At 36.3% G+C, this 15,038-nt stretch overlaps 1 protein-coding gene across 1 annotated transcript; it reads right to left on the bottom strand.

The window, feature by feature from the left end:
• Window positions 1-5,453: 5,453 nt before the first annotated feature.
• On the bottom strand, window positions 5,454-14,417 carry LOC140144295 (aminoacyl tRNA synthase complex-interacting multifunctional protein 2-like). The gene is made up of 4 exons (XM_072166117.1): window positions 14,178-14,417; window positions 9,172-9,396; window positions 8,349-8,574; window positions 5,454-7,672 (listed from the first exon to the last, which is right to left on the bottom strand). Exons 1-4 carry the CDS (start codon window positions 14,400-14,402, stop codon window positions 7,275-7,277), a joined length of 1,074 nt encoding a protein of 357 aa, XP_072022218.1. The 5' UTR covers window positions 14,403-14,417; the 3' UTR covers window positions 5,454-7,274.
• Between the last annotated feature and the right edge of the window lie 621 nt (window positions 14,418-15,038).

Raw genomic sequence — 15,038 nt, 5'->3', positions numbered from 1 at the left:
GTTCATGTAGTCACTAAATTGATACTGTTACTCCTTGATTTGCACATTTCTTCTTAGGAATATACTGATGCGTATCAGAGAGATATTGGTATGATTTTGTTGAACAGAGTTTAGCATTTGGCCACAATGGTTGGTAACTGTGGCACATGCAGGACCTACATCTATTCAATTTTTAAGTTGTCTTTGTGTTCTGGATGAAATTTTTTGACTCTTGGAAAACAAAGACAATTACGAATAATGCAAGTAATATTATTATTTATGAATATTCTGTAATGTTTTATTTATTTTGTAATCCAACCCTTGGATTTGAAGAACAAAAACAGATTTGAAGAAAACATTAAGAAGTTAATAGATATTACCATTTATGAGACATTTTTAACACATCAAAATATTTCTGTCATTTGATAGGCAATTTTTAATATTTCCCCGATATTTCACGGCTGGGAAAAGGGTCCCATGAAAAAGAACTATTTACCGGCAATGACATCATCTCCAGTCAACAGTACTTTTGTATGGAAATTTTTTCCCTGTATTGCAAAATATCGGCATCTTGCATCGGCATTATCATACCGCATGTCGATTCAAGCCAGCATGTCTTCAATATAGTAACTTGTCTGTAATTTATATTTGAAGGAGGTCGCAATTTTAGTTTTGAAATTAGTCCAGGAAAGCCTTCAGAGATTCAGTTGAGTCAATACTTCTATTTTACCGAGCTCTGTAACAACATGGGCCAGGGCTGTAAGCTTAGCTATAAGCTTATTAAATTGTAATCCTACATGTAGGTTTATTATGACAGGATATATGACAGGAATTATTCTTTGTGTTACTTTAGTACATAAAACAAATATCAATATATTTATGAAATGGTGCAATATACTACAGTCTGTCCACATAGAAGTATAAAGTAAACAGACCTCGGAAACTGGAGGTATGAGAATAATTATTTCGGTGCAATGCGTGCGTGAATGCTTCTTTGGCGTGCCAACTGCTGCGCGATTTGTACTTGCCAAGCACCCCCGATGACACAGATTTGGTTTGTACAAGTTTTCTATGTGGACAGACTGCAAGCTTCATTGACTGGGGAATGTGGGCCAACTTTTTCCTTTGAGATTAGCTCGAGGAAAATAGTCGGCCCTTGTGTAGGTATTTTGCACCATTTCCCTCATGAGCAGTCACTGATTGTAGCTTGAAGGTATCAGGTCCTGAAAATGCTCATCTATTAAAATGATGAACCAGATACTGTCATGTAACAATGTACATTACATAGTTAAGTATTGGTTGATGTTGAATCTGTCATGTGTTTATTGAAATAAACCTACTTTTTGTTAACTAATTATGTGTATTGCTGTTTGATTTTTAAGGTGTGTGCTTCATTAGTACATGCAGGTGTGGTACATTTATGATGTTACTCCTATGTCAGCATTAGGCGGGTGAAGCCTAGCCTAGTGGTGGTTGCACTAAAATTGAGACCAATCAAGCAGACTTATTAGAATGTTATGGGTTCAATAAAGGAGATCCCAGGGCGTTATTTCATCCCCACGATTCCCCATGATTTTTACAGAGAGGGAGAAAATTCCCGAAACTTTTTGTTTTGATATAATATTATTGGCCTTAACTCAAGATCTATGGAAATATCAATGCAATTGTTGGCTTTCATGACTTATATTTAAGATCTGTGTATTGATATTAAGTAAAACTTGGAAAAATAGGGTCCTGCTATTCCACTTGCCTAAGCCATAAGTGATTTGCTCCACATCAACAACGCCCTCAATTTTGCTTGAATTTCTTCTTTTGGCATGATTGTAATGTCGAATGGTGTAATAAAATACCACATGAAAGACTAAGCAGTAAAATTTTAGTTTTTACATTAAATCCGGAGATCTCCCATTTTACTCCGAGCTCACCGATCAAGTGCTGGTGAAACACCTGGAGTGCATGTGCATCATTGAAGCAGTGCTCTATAAACTGCATATCGCTATTCGTCTTATGTCTTGACGCATTGCAGGCACTGGAATGAACTGGCAATTTTCTTTGTTTTACCTCATTTGTTTGGCTCGAAATTAAAAGGGGACAATGTGATCAGTAGCTATCAGTGAAATCTAACATAGGAATCTTATTCTTTATGCAAATCTATTCTTCATGCAAATTGCTTATTGCTTTACTGGCCACTCCAAATATCTAGAAAATACATTTACTTGAGTGTTACAGGTTAGTGGGAGAGGTGAATACCGGGGGTGAATACATGTATCTATAGGCTTGATGATGACATTTGAGGATGCATGCAAGGACAAACACTATACTGGGTTGGAGTTTTGATGGTGCGTTAACATAATCGTCATGCTAGTAAGGTCATGTTTTTGTGACCATGAGAGCAGAGGAATAATTGAGGCCTGATATTGGTTCTTTCAGATAATTAGAATAAAATAAGATCCTATGTACCTCCCAAAAGTGTGTGTGGGCTAACTCCAGGACTAAGGGGGTCACTTGGATTACTGTAAAATGCATTGAACAAGAGACCTATCACCTATCCATCTTGTCACAAGGATTTAAAAAAGTTAGTTTCGACTATCTACGACTTAAGGGATCTGGAATGAGCGTTTCGACAGTATTTTTTGTGGGACATGAGAGCACATCAGATGATCAGACATATCGAATTGCATTCTGAATACGAAGAATGTCTTTCTGATATCAAATAATTTTCATTTTTTGAAATTCACAATATAATACAAATTTTATGACAATTTATTAAAATTTGATATTTTTCACATTTTTGATATATACATGTAACAGTCCTCGAAGTAAATTTTATAAATCTGATGATATATTCTTAAAGTGTATGTAGCTGGGAGGAAAAGCCGACGATCAATTGAAAATTTTGACCTTTCATATTGAAGATATGGATTTTTTTCCCAAAAAGAGCTAATTTTTTTGGTGTTTTGGGAAAAAAATCCATATCTTCAATACGAAAGGTCATAATTTTCAATTGATCGTCGGCATTTCATCCCACCTACATACATATACAGTATAAATCATCAGATTTGTAAAGTTTACTGAGTACTGTTAAATATCAAAAATATCAATTTTTAATCATTTGCCATAAAATGTGTATTACATTGCGAATTTCAAAAAATCAAAATTATTTGATATCAGAAAGACATTCTTCGTATTCAGAATGCAATTCGATATGTCTGATGTGCTCTAATGTCCCACAATAAATACTGTCCAAACGCTCATACCCCACCCCTTAAGGCTACGGATCGAGATACAAGACAAAACATGTCAACAGTCAATCAGACCGCCAAATAGTTAAAATACTGGTACTTCCTTTAAAAATATGGTGAAATTGTTCGCCAGGCCAAAAGGATTTAAAAAAGTATAGTTTGCACTGCCCAGTTGGCCAGATGGGCCCAGGGCCCCAAAATCCCCCCTTAACACTGCTACTGACCCCCAGAAAGGTAAATCTGGCCCTGGTACTGCCTACCATGTTTCATTTACCAATTAAGTTAAACAGAACAAAAGGTCAACAGAGTTAAATTATGTGGTGTACATTCAAAATTGTATATGGAATTAAGTTAATATCAATTACCATCAGATCATGATAGTATATATGCTTGGTGTGACTTTCACTAGTTTTTGAACATGCAAAATAACAACCCCAAACAGCATTTAAATTATCCCACAGCAAAATCATACACATCAAATACTTCACACTACAATCTGAGTCACAAAACTCATTGGTAATATTCAAATTTCACACAATCCACTTCCTGTAACAACACGGGTATAAACCCAGCTTCAGCTATAAGCCCACCCCCTATTTTTCAAAACATTCTGGAAACAAAGGTGCATTTTAGTAAGCCCAGTAGTAACCCAACATTTTCTGGCAAACTTTGTGCAGCTTTTACAAAAATGTTATAAAAATAATGTGTTTGCTGTCCCCAGGGATCAAGTCAATGTGGAGTGCAAAATTTGCACATATATTTTTAATGGTCTACAAACAGTTGTGAGTGGAGCAGGCAGCATTACCTAAATTTCATAATAAAAATTTGGCGCGACCCACAGCATAATACAAATGATGTTACTTTCCAAAATTTATCAGTATTGTACAGGCCAAAATTTATCAGTATTGTACAGGCCAAAATTTATCATTATTATGTTTTCAGGGTTATTACATGTAGGAGTTACGAAAACCTAATATTGATAATATTGGATGGCTTATTTCGCATTATACCATAACATATCGGATTCGGTCATACAAATATCGAACTCGCCGTTGGCTCGTCAGATATTTTTATGACTCATCCGATATGTTATGGTATCATGCTCAGCCATCCAATATTATATCAGTATTGTACAGGCCAAAATTTATCAGTATTGTACAGGCCAAAATTTATCAGTATTGTACAGGCCAAAATTTATCAGTATTGTGCAGGGCAAAATTTATCAGTATTGTACAGGGCAAAATTTATCAGTAGGGCCTATTGTACAGGGCAAAATTTATCAGTATTGTGCAGGGCAAAATTTATCAGTATTGTACAGGGCAAAATTTACCAGTATTGTGCAGGGCAAAATTTATCAGTATTGTACAGGGCAAAATTTATCAGTATTGTACAGGGCAAAATTTCCAAGGAGGGCACAATTTCGAAGTCATCCCATAAACCGGCTGCCAGAATAATAATAATGTGCTCAAAAATGTGTAATTGCTAAAATGGGTCAAAATGGGATTACATGACCAATACAATGGTACCCTGTACTTAAATGCATGGATTGGATTTTTTTATTTTCCCTGGAAGTCTCACACCCCTTTTGGAAAGTTTGAGAACTGCTGGTGCAGCGAATGTGGTCATTTTCACAGTAAGGGGTGTAAGTTTGGAATTTAAACATTTTGATCTGTAGTGGTCTAAGAAAACTAAAGAATTCCAAGATTTTGGGCCATAAGTCATCTAGTTAACAGTTTTAATGTAAACTGGCCGCGCCAGGGCCTTGTAAAAATGTCCTTCGGGTATCAAGCAGCTGGTTTTTGGGGCGCCCGCTACGGTGGGGCCCTTATATTTGGCATGACTTTGTAAAAAGCTTCTAATTTCGGTCTTGCTAGATTTACTTCGCAACTGTTTTGCTTAAAAGTATGCCCAGCTTAGAAATAAGAACACAACTTGCTTGGTTTTGATTTTGATTTTATTACTGTTTACTAATATGCATTGAATGCAAGTAAAGTAGTTCTATATACAGCGGGAATTAACGCTTGAAATACAAAATTAATAGAAATGCCTTTATGTCTTTTAAAAACGCTTTTGAAGAAATGGCGCTATTACGAACGCAGAGTAGGCCTTAAAGCTTATGATCCAGGTGAAGAGCGACATGATTTGATTTGATGCAGCATTGACCCAAAAAGCTGCTTTGTTGATTAAGGAACCAGGAACCTCATCGATAAATATGGTTTCTTATTTTTAAAAAAATCCCTGGAAAATCTAGCGCGGTAGTTGCAATTGACATTTGTAAGTGTTATTTAAAACATTTACCTTTACAAAAATCCTTAAAATCCTGTGCGTATAGGCTTGCCATCTTTGTTTGAAATACAAAATTATCCACAAAACAAGTTTGAATGCTCTTAAAATTTCCGCGGCGACTTTCTGTTTAATCAATAACCAGGCATGCAATATTGTCATGTATTACAACCGACAGTTATATCATAATATGTGACACGATCAAGGAAATGAGTCGGATGTCGCTAATATTGATTTTGAGATATTGGCAAAGAAAGTGTTAAAATTCTTTTGTTTTATACTGTTTTCAGCGATTGATAAATCAACGTAACTTTACAAAGAAAAGACGTATCAACATGGGGTTTTCAGTTTCTGAAAGCTCTAAATGTCCTCTTTCGAAACATGTGTAAAACTCATTTTTGACCAGGGCTGACATGCGACTCATTCCCCTTGATTATGTCACATATGGAAAACAATCCTTAACAAGCAAACCTATATATATATTCTAAATAAAATAATTCTGCTCCAACAACCCTCCACAACATGATTTCCTAACAATAGTAACCGAAATGATCTTTATTCCTTTTTATTTGAAACCAACCCTCTTCCATCCCATGCAGTACGATTTTACACCTCTCTCACTGCAATAAATATGCTTTACTCTGCGTTTGGTTGGCTCTGTTTACTCCAATTTAGCGGAGCAGAAAACTGAAAGCGAGGCCATTGGATTTAATTACATACCGGTACTCCCAATTATGCAAAGTTGATTTGCTAAGTAACTATCAGGAATATCTAGCTAAGACTTGGTACATATGTAGTACAAGTAAAATAGAAGTATATTACGTTTAGCATTTTTCTAATTTTAATCTAATTTTTCTAATTTTAATCTAATTTTTCTAATTTTAATCTAATTTTTCTAATTTTAATCTGCATAATTATTATCATTTTTATTTTTTCAAGAAATTAACCCTAATTGATTATATGCAGATTAAAATTAGCAAAATGATAAACGTAATATACTTCTATTTTACTTGTACTACATATGTACCAAGTCTCAGCTAGATAGTCCTTATAGTTACTAAGCAAATTAACTTTGCATAATTGGGAGTATGTAATTAAATCTAGTGGCCTCACTTGCAGTTTTCTGCTCCGCTAAATTGGAGTTAGCAGAGCCAAACGCCGCCGAAGTGGTCAATTACGAAAATTGTCTATAGGACCTCTTATCTATGGATGGGCTAATGCCCAATTTGTTTTCCAATAACTTCATACCAATTCCTACAAGATGGAGCAAACAAGGAAATTGGTTTACATTAAAGGAAGATAAGCCAAATTTCCTGCATATTTCCTTATCTCTGAGGAAACAGTCCCTCCAAAAGCTAAATTTCATGAGAGGTACTTGAAATGCTGAATTCCACATTTTTTTAGTGGTCTGGTCTGTTCCTGGACAAATTAAAATACTTTGTCCAGGAAATTACCGGGGAAATTACCAGAGTCAAGAGAAAATATGTAATCCATGAAGCTCATTCCAGGCAAATTTTGGTATTTGGAGGAAAATTTTGGAATTGGAAGGTAATTTTGCTTCTCCATGTCAGAAAAACATAAAAGTTATGGGAAATTTGATATCTTGGCTTCTCTCTCCAGAAATGAACATTGTTTCCTGTCTGATTAATTAACATTTATTTTGTTGAATTATTGATGAGTTCACAGAATATCAAGTGCACATTTATTTTGTTGAATTATTGATGCGTTCACAGAATATCAAGTGCACATTTTGTTGAATTATTGATGCATTCACAGAATATCAAGTGCACATTTGAATGCACTTTGTGCTTCACAAGCTTTGAGCCATTTTTGCACATTGCTAGGTGTTCCACTGGTCATCTGTACCTGATGAAGCATACTCCATACTACCACATCTGCAATTGACATCTCCCCTGAGGGTGCTAACCATGTATTCTTGCCAAGCAATGAATTAAGACTACGTAAGGCTGCTGCTCGCTCTTTTGATGAACCACCTAAAATGGTGAAGCTGGCCAGGTCGAGGAGGTCATCAACTGCACATACATGTTGGATGGTTCCCGCGTCGTATCTCGGAGTGATGAGGCGTGCTAAGTACCGTGCAACATTGGCCTCACCCTGAATTGGGGTCTGTGAATGAGCACTCACTTTGAGCTCAGGACCATGTAACACTGTGGAAAAATTAAATTGACATAAATGTGAGGCCCTTTGCATGTATATGTCAACAGATCTATAAAAAAATAAAAGTAAAGGTTTATTATAGACATTACGGTGAAATGTTACAAATAACTAAGACCAAAAAATAGATTGTTTGCTTGTCCTCCACAACTTTTTCACAATTGGGTCGGTTTGTCAGGATTTAAAAAAAAAAATTTTTTAAAAGGTCATGTGTAGAAACTGTTAAAAATACTTTTCAGGATGTCAAAAATGTTGAAAGAAAAAAAAACTTTTTCTGGAATTTCCAAATTTAGGGTCGGTATTCATTTGTACAGTAAAACAAAAAAACAAACTTTTTTCCATATTTTCCAGATTAGGGTTGGTCGGTGGAGGACAAGCAAACAATTTTTTTTTTTTTTTTTTTTTGCCCAATGATTGATTATTTTTTTCGGGGGGGGGCATGAGGGGCAAAGTGAATTTCAGGGGCAAAAGCGACAAATTTTGTGCAAAATTTCCGCAAAATGTGGAAATGTACGTAATTTTTGGGGTTTTGCCTCAAAAGTGGGGGCGGTGGAAAACTGGGGGCAAGAAAATATTTGCCCCTCCCCCCCCCTCCGAAAGCACCGCCACTGCCAATGTATGTATTTACAGTCAATATAGGTATGTTATAAGGTTAACTATTGCACCTACCATCTTTCCATATAAGGGTAATTCCAATTTGTGCTTCACCTCTGCCAACCTCCACCCCATTGGCAAGGCTCTGTAGCAGTTTTTCAGGCACATTTTTAACAGATGAGTGGATGTGAACTGCCGTCCTGCAGCGATACTGGCTACTTAATGTGTGGTAGAGTACAAAGAGTGATAGTGGTGGAGAGTTGGGATTAGCGTAGATTACTATGTCATGAATCACATTGCCCTGAAATGAAAATTGCACAATAAACAGTATAAAAATGATCTAACACACATCTAGTATTATTTGCATTCTTATCATTCAACTCAACTTCAAATTTAATTCTTATTATACTATTAGTTACGATAATTTTTATTTTTATTCAATTTCATCCTCCGAAATTGGGGAAAAATAAACAGCTTGACATTTTGAGTCTTAAATAATGGTATTACCAATTGACCTCAAATGACATTTGACCTCGGTATATAACATTACGGTACCACAAATAGTTGAAGGTTCCCATAGTGCAGACTATGACTCAAGCTTGGTTGCAATAGGATTTGAACTGTTCACATTTGACCTCAAATATCCTTTGACCTCAGTATATGACCTTGAATACCACCCAAAAGAAGTAGCCAGTCAGAGTTTCTGACCATGGCCTGAAAATCTGAAGTCAATCTGCCTATCCATTCCCGAGACACTGCATCCAAAGGTACGTACAGACGGAAGGACAGACAGACAGACGGACAGTGCAAAAACAGTATGCCATGCGGTGGAGGCATAAAAATCAGATTACTGAAGCAATGAGTCAACGAAAGTTTCTACCAATGCATATCTACTTACTAATTCAGCTATTGGTACAGACTTGGATGTTGCTAATTTTGCGCCACCTTTTTTATGACCGGATTGAGTCTTTGTAGATGACTGCAGTGTCTTATGCGTAACAGGAACACCATCGTCCTGTGACTTTAATTTGACTGCTAACGTTGTAACCTCACTCTCCAGTGCTTTCAGTTCTTGTAGGATGCTTTCTTGGCGACATTCTAAGGCAGCAAGTTCTGCATCTTCCTATAAATTTGGACAGAAAGCCAACAAAACTTGTCATTCATGACTTGGTTGGAAAGCAAAGTCATCAAGACCCCAAGCCACTCAGAAATGTTGTCCAAGAACATATTTTCAACATACCTGAAGTTGATGGTGGGGCAAAATGTCTGACATTGGTTTTCAGGTGGGTCAAAATGTACAAAAAATGTACAATTGGGACTTTTGCATGGGTAATATCTCAGCTAAAAGTATTCTAATAGGCTCAATATGGGATAAGAATAATGTCCTACCAAAGGGCTCTGATTGGCAAAATAATGGACAATAAAATTATTTTTACTATTGGAGTTCTGACCCCCCGAAGTTGGTCCTGGATGGACGAAGTTGCATTTTGAGGACCCTATATCTTTTTAAGTGAAGGAGTTACAAGTTTTCTGATGCCAGATTTGAATTCTACACAAAAAAGTACACCATGATACGTAATTGTAGGGCTTCCCTTTATACATTTATAGACCTCCAAACATCGTCTTTCGTGTTGCGACACATTTTTTATGCTGACCCCCCTAAATTTCAAATTAATGCCACAGGAAAACGAAATGGAGTATGAAGCTCAAATTTTCCGGATTTTACTTGAAGAGGTGCTGCAGTGCACATCACTGGAGTTGATGTGGATTGGCTCTATAGAGGAGCTGAACAATAAGTGCATTATTTCAAATGAATAGCGGTAGTCTTAAACATTTTTCAATATTTTAAGGTCAGCACATTTTATCTTCAAAAATGATTATATTTCATCATGATATAAGTTTGGTACCCGGCCCCCCAACTCAACACAAAAGTTGACAACCATGAGAGACTGAGAGTTACCAAATCTTTCAAGGGCCCCTTTGCAATGATTTTTCATCAAATTTACCCCCCTTTTTCGTGCAAAATCAAGGACAAAATTGGCCAAAAACAACCCTTTTTTGTGGTTTTCAGTGACTAGAATTTCAAACACCCCTTATCAATGACACTAAATATTGACACAAAACTCGGATTTTTTTCAAGTACCGTATTCATTCCAATAAGCGCCCATGCCCCAATAAGCGCCCACCCAGGGTATTTTCAATTTGCTAAAGGATACCATTAATGTTGAAGTGACAGAGAGACATCGATACAGTGAAATTGCTGGAGGACTACAATCCTGTGTAAACTTGCAATACATTTTCTGCATCACAAAAGCTATTAGAACATCTCAGAGCCCTTTTATAACATATGGTCATTTTCACGGTAAAGGGTGTAACTTTTGATTTTTAGGGTCAAAATTTCAAACCACTTATGTTTCTGTTTACTGAAATCATGCATAGAAACAACTTAAATTCCAGTAAAATAATGTTTCAAGGCTTAAACCTTTTGGTTTATAATAAAAATTTTGACATTTCCATAACATTTTGGTTAAAATGTGTTTTACATAAGCTCAGAAAATTATGACATGAAAGCTGGAATACATGTGAAATTCCATTCCAAAGTAAGCCAACAGATAAAAGTTAAATTTTATACCATGTTTTGCTATGTTTGTAATTGCAGTTTTGAAAATCTTTAACATCAAGTGTCATTTACAATGGAAATTTCCCAATCTTATACATATTTTTACACAGCCGTGACGTTAGTCAAAAATATTTATTAGCTAAGTAAAACATAGCACAGTAACGGTATGTTCACATATGATCTGCAGTCACCCAATGTATATGTGGTATTTTTTTTTTTGGGGTCAAAGCTCATTAAGGGGTCACTTCCGGTATAAAAAGAAATACCTTTAAAATGCATCTTCTTCCACAAATTATGTGGGACAGAGATGCCACTTGCACACATGCATTGTTATTACCCAGTGTCTATGGGGTGTACACAGATTTGGGGTCAAAGGTCATTAAGGGGTCACTTCCGGTAAAAATGAAATACCTTCAAACAATTTTATTAGCTAAGGAAAACATAGCACAGTAGCGGTATGTTCACACATGAATTGTGGTTAGCCAGTGTATATGTGATATTTTTTTCATTTGGGGTCAAAGATCATAAAGGGGTCACTTCCGGTCTGAGACGAAAAACCTTCAAAATGCCCCTTCTGCCACAAATAACATGTCAAAGTGATGCCACATGCACACAGGCATTGACATTAGCCAATGCCTATGGGGTTTTCATATAATTTGGGGTCAAAGGTCATTAGGGGTCACAGCACGGCTGTGTTCGTGGTCTTAGACCACAGCTAAGTCTAGTGTAAGTTTTAATTGGGTTTCTAAAATAATTTGAATGTCTAACTTCATGTACAAATACTACTTGATAAAAGGAACCTCCCAGCCAAGTTTCATAGAAATTGGAGTTATTTTTTAGAATATTGGTGATCATAAAAATAAAATATTTGGCAAACAACTACAAGTTGACATGAAAAAATTGGTAAAAAATATCACAATTACCAATTTTCATGCTTTGCTTCTAAGTATTGAATTTCAGTTGTGACAAAAAGTAAATTAACACAGCAAGTCATGATTTTTTGTTTCGGAGGCTTCATGTTAACAATTGAAAACATTGCAGAAGTAGTTTTTTTGAAAAGAACACTGTATCATCTAAGCTGTTATTTTCTTGTGTATTGAATCAATAAATCTATGCCGAAGCTATTGTAGATTTATCACACTTAAATTTTTTCACCCATTTGTTAAGTATGGTGTTAACTTGCATACTGTGAAGCCTCCGAAACAGGCTTTCTTGGGTACCCCGGTAAGGTATCAGTATATTTTTCAAACATTAACCATAATATCAAACTTTTTTTTAATTTATGACATTCTGCACATATCAAGTAACAATTACAATGCAGATATCAATATGGAACACACCAATTTAGATTTGCAAAGATGATAATTAATCTTATTGTTGTTTCGGAGGCTTCATTTGTTTCGGAGGCTCAAGTGTTAACGGAAAGTTTGTATTGGGTCCCATTTTCAAACGGTGATGTATATCTCCACTGTTCAAAAACAAGTGACTTGAGGATCTACTTTGCTACATTTTGATAAATAGATTGGATGAGCTCTTTTATTTATATTTGCACAAGCTAGCTGAACAGTTTGTTTCGGAGGCTTCAAAATTGTTAACGGGAAATCACCTCTATGAAGTCAAGATTTTATAAAAAATTTAAAAGCTTGCAAGTCGGCTAATTTTTGTTACCTAAGTAATCAACTGTTATGAATCAAGAAGAAATAAAGAAATAACAAAGTATTATAAACCAAAGCTATACCCACAAAGTTTGTTTATTTAAAAACAATTGTTTATATCAGAAAATGAAGCCTCCGAAACGACAAATATTGAAATCTGGTTCTCAATACAGGGCTGTTCACAATTAAAACTAATGTGGCAGTTTTTACTGAGCATATGACTACACTTTCAGCATAAGAAAAATTATCCATGAACAAACTAAAGAAAACACAGGGCTTTACAAAAATGTTACTATTTTATTTTTTCAGTAAATCAAAAAGGCCATATTTATGGACATTTTAGCCTGCCAAAACTGAACGCAGTAACTTCCTAAGATGATTATGCTACCCAAGGTAGCTGCTAACTAGATGACTTATGTGGCCAAAAATTGTGGAATTCTGTAGCTTTATTAGGCCACTACACTCCAAGGTTACACCCTTGACCGTGAAAATGACCATATGTAAATTATATTTGTCTCTAATAAACGCCCCTTACGAAAAAATTACGTAAACCAGGTATAAAATAAGCACCCACCCAAAATTTAAAATGTTAAGCACCCTGTGCGCTTATTGGAATGAATACGCCGCCGGTACCCCTTTTATCCAAATTTCGCAGACAGCACTAAATACGGTTTGCTGATTTCAGTCAAATTTCACGGATAGTGCAAATCAAATACCCCTTATTTTGCCAATTTCGCGGTCCTTGCTACTGATAAAAAAAATTACCTGTTTTCCGCGCAATTTGGTAACTCTCATGGTTGTCAACTTTTTTGAGTTGGGGGGCCGGGGTTTGGTGTTAATCACTACCAATTTTGAGAAATTTGCTCCAAATAAAAGGTTATCTTTACTACATTGAGCAATATACTGTGTGTGCATGGAAGCCCATCTAAAATGGACATGGTGGTCAGAAGTGCATAATTTGAGATGGGTTTTGGAAGGCTTAAACATTGAATTTCTTAACATCCTGTACAATATCAATGTCATTTTTGGCAGAGCAGTAAATTATAGTGTCATCAGCATACATACTGATTTGAGAAAAGTGAAGACAATTAGGCAAGTCATTTATAATAAATAAAATGAAAAGGAGTGGTCCTAAGATTGAACCCTGAGGAACACCATAATAGAATCAAAGTTAGAAAGTGTACCATTTACAAAAGTAGCTTGAGTACGATTAGAGAGATAACTTTTGGAAATAACATATATCATCATTCATGATCAAATAGATCATGGCTCATGCGCATATAAATGGAATTGGAATAGTTCTAGTAACTAGAACTCAGCATACTGATCCATAGATGTCATTATTATGTTTATGATCATGATAAAGACTGAAGTCTTGCTGGCAAGACTAATAATAAATGGATTAGCCACGTAACATTGCTTTTTTGGATTGCATGATTGAACGAGAATCCATGAACATGCTCTCTAGTCTCTACTAGTCCGAATAATCAGACCCAGAACAAAATATTAATTTCTGACATGATCGTGTTCTCTACATACATGTACAATATATGTACAAATGTATGCATGGTATGTCCCCGTCTACATCAGACATGCAGGTACCCGATGTAAAAACACAACAAAATTTACCTCTTCACTGTCATTCTTTGAGTCATGTACATTCTTCATTTTAAACATACACGTAGGAAGCTCAATCTGAGCTTTAGAATAATCGTAGTAAGGCTTTACTTTGAACATTCCAGGACCATTCATCGCGACTCGACTGTCTCCAAGCTTTGGCTTTACAGAGTATAGTACTCGAGAATCCTTGATGGAGTTTACATTCCAATGAAGTATAAACACAGACCGGACCATGTGGCTAGTCTCTTTTACCGGCTCATAGGAAGTACTTAATAATATTGCATTGTTGCATTCAATTCAGCTGCGAATTCAGCGCGCTGCATCTGCTATAGAGACAGGCCGTTGCAACTCGTATACTAGCGCAATACAAAAAGGTGGCGACACCGTCGGCTTCCCCTGTGTATTACCCTGCACTAACAGGGCGTCCAATGGCGTCTCCCGGGCGGGGCCATTTTGGAAAAGTAAAGAAAAATGCTGCTGCCACCTACGGCCTACTGCGTAGTGCTGTGGAGACTTACGTTAACATGACGTCACGAATATGCTAATTAAAGAAAAATGCTGCTGCCATCTACGTCCACATGTTGCAAGCGTGACGATCGCTGTTTCGCTGACCTCACATCGATGATCGGAGTTGCGAGTCCATCGCACTACGTGCTCTATAATACGTCCATGATAGAGATTAATCTTGTGGCCCTATTAGCGTTTCTAGACTTTGTCCGCTCTGACTTGGCGAAACTTTATGGCTGGCCACTGTGGTCAAAATGGTCTAGAAAATCAGGACTAGTATGGTAGGCCGCAACCGCCACAACGTGGAGCTGCTACGCGTAACTGACTTTTTGCTCCGTGGAGCCAAATTGACCAATCATGATC

The sequence above is a fragment of the Amphiura filiformis genome, unplaced genomic scaffold (genome assembly GCF_039555335.1).
Source record: "Amphiura filiformis unplaced genomic scaffold, Afil_fr2py scaffold_48, whole genome shotgun sequence".
Classification (NCBI taxonomy): domain Eukaryota; kingdom Metazoa; phylum Echinodermata; class Ophiuroidea; order Amphilepidida; family Amphiuridae; genus Amphiura; species Amphiura filiformis.
Note: the sequence above shows the minus strand (reverse complement) of the source record. Positions and strands in the feature narration are given on the sequence as shown.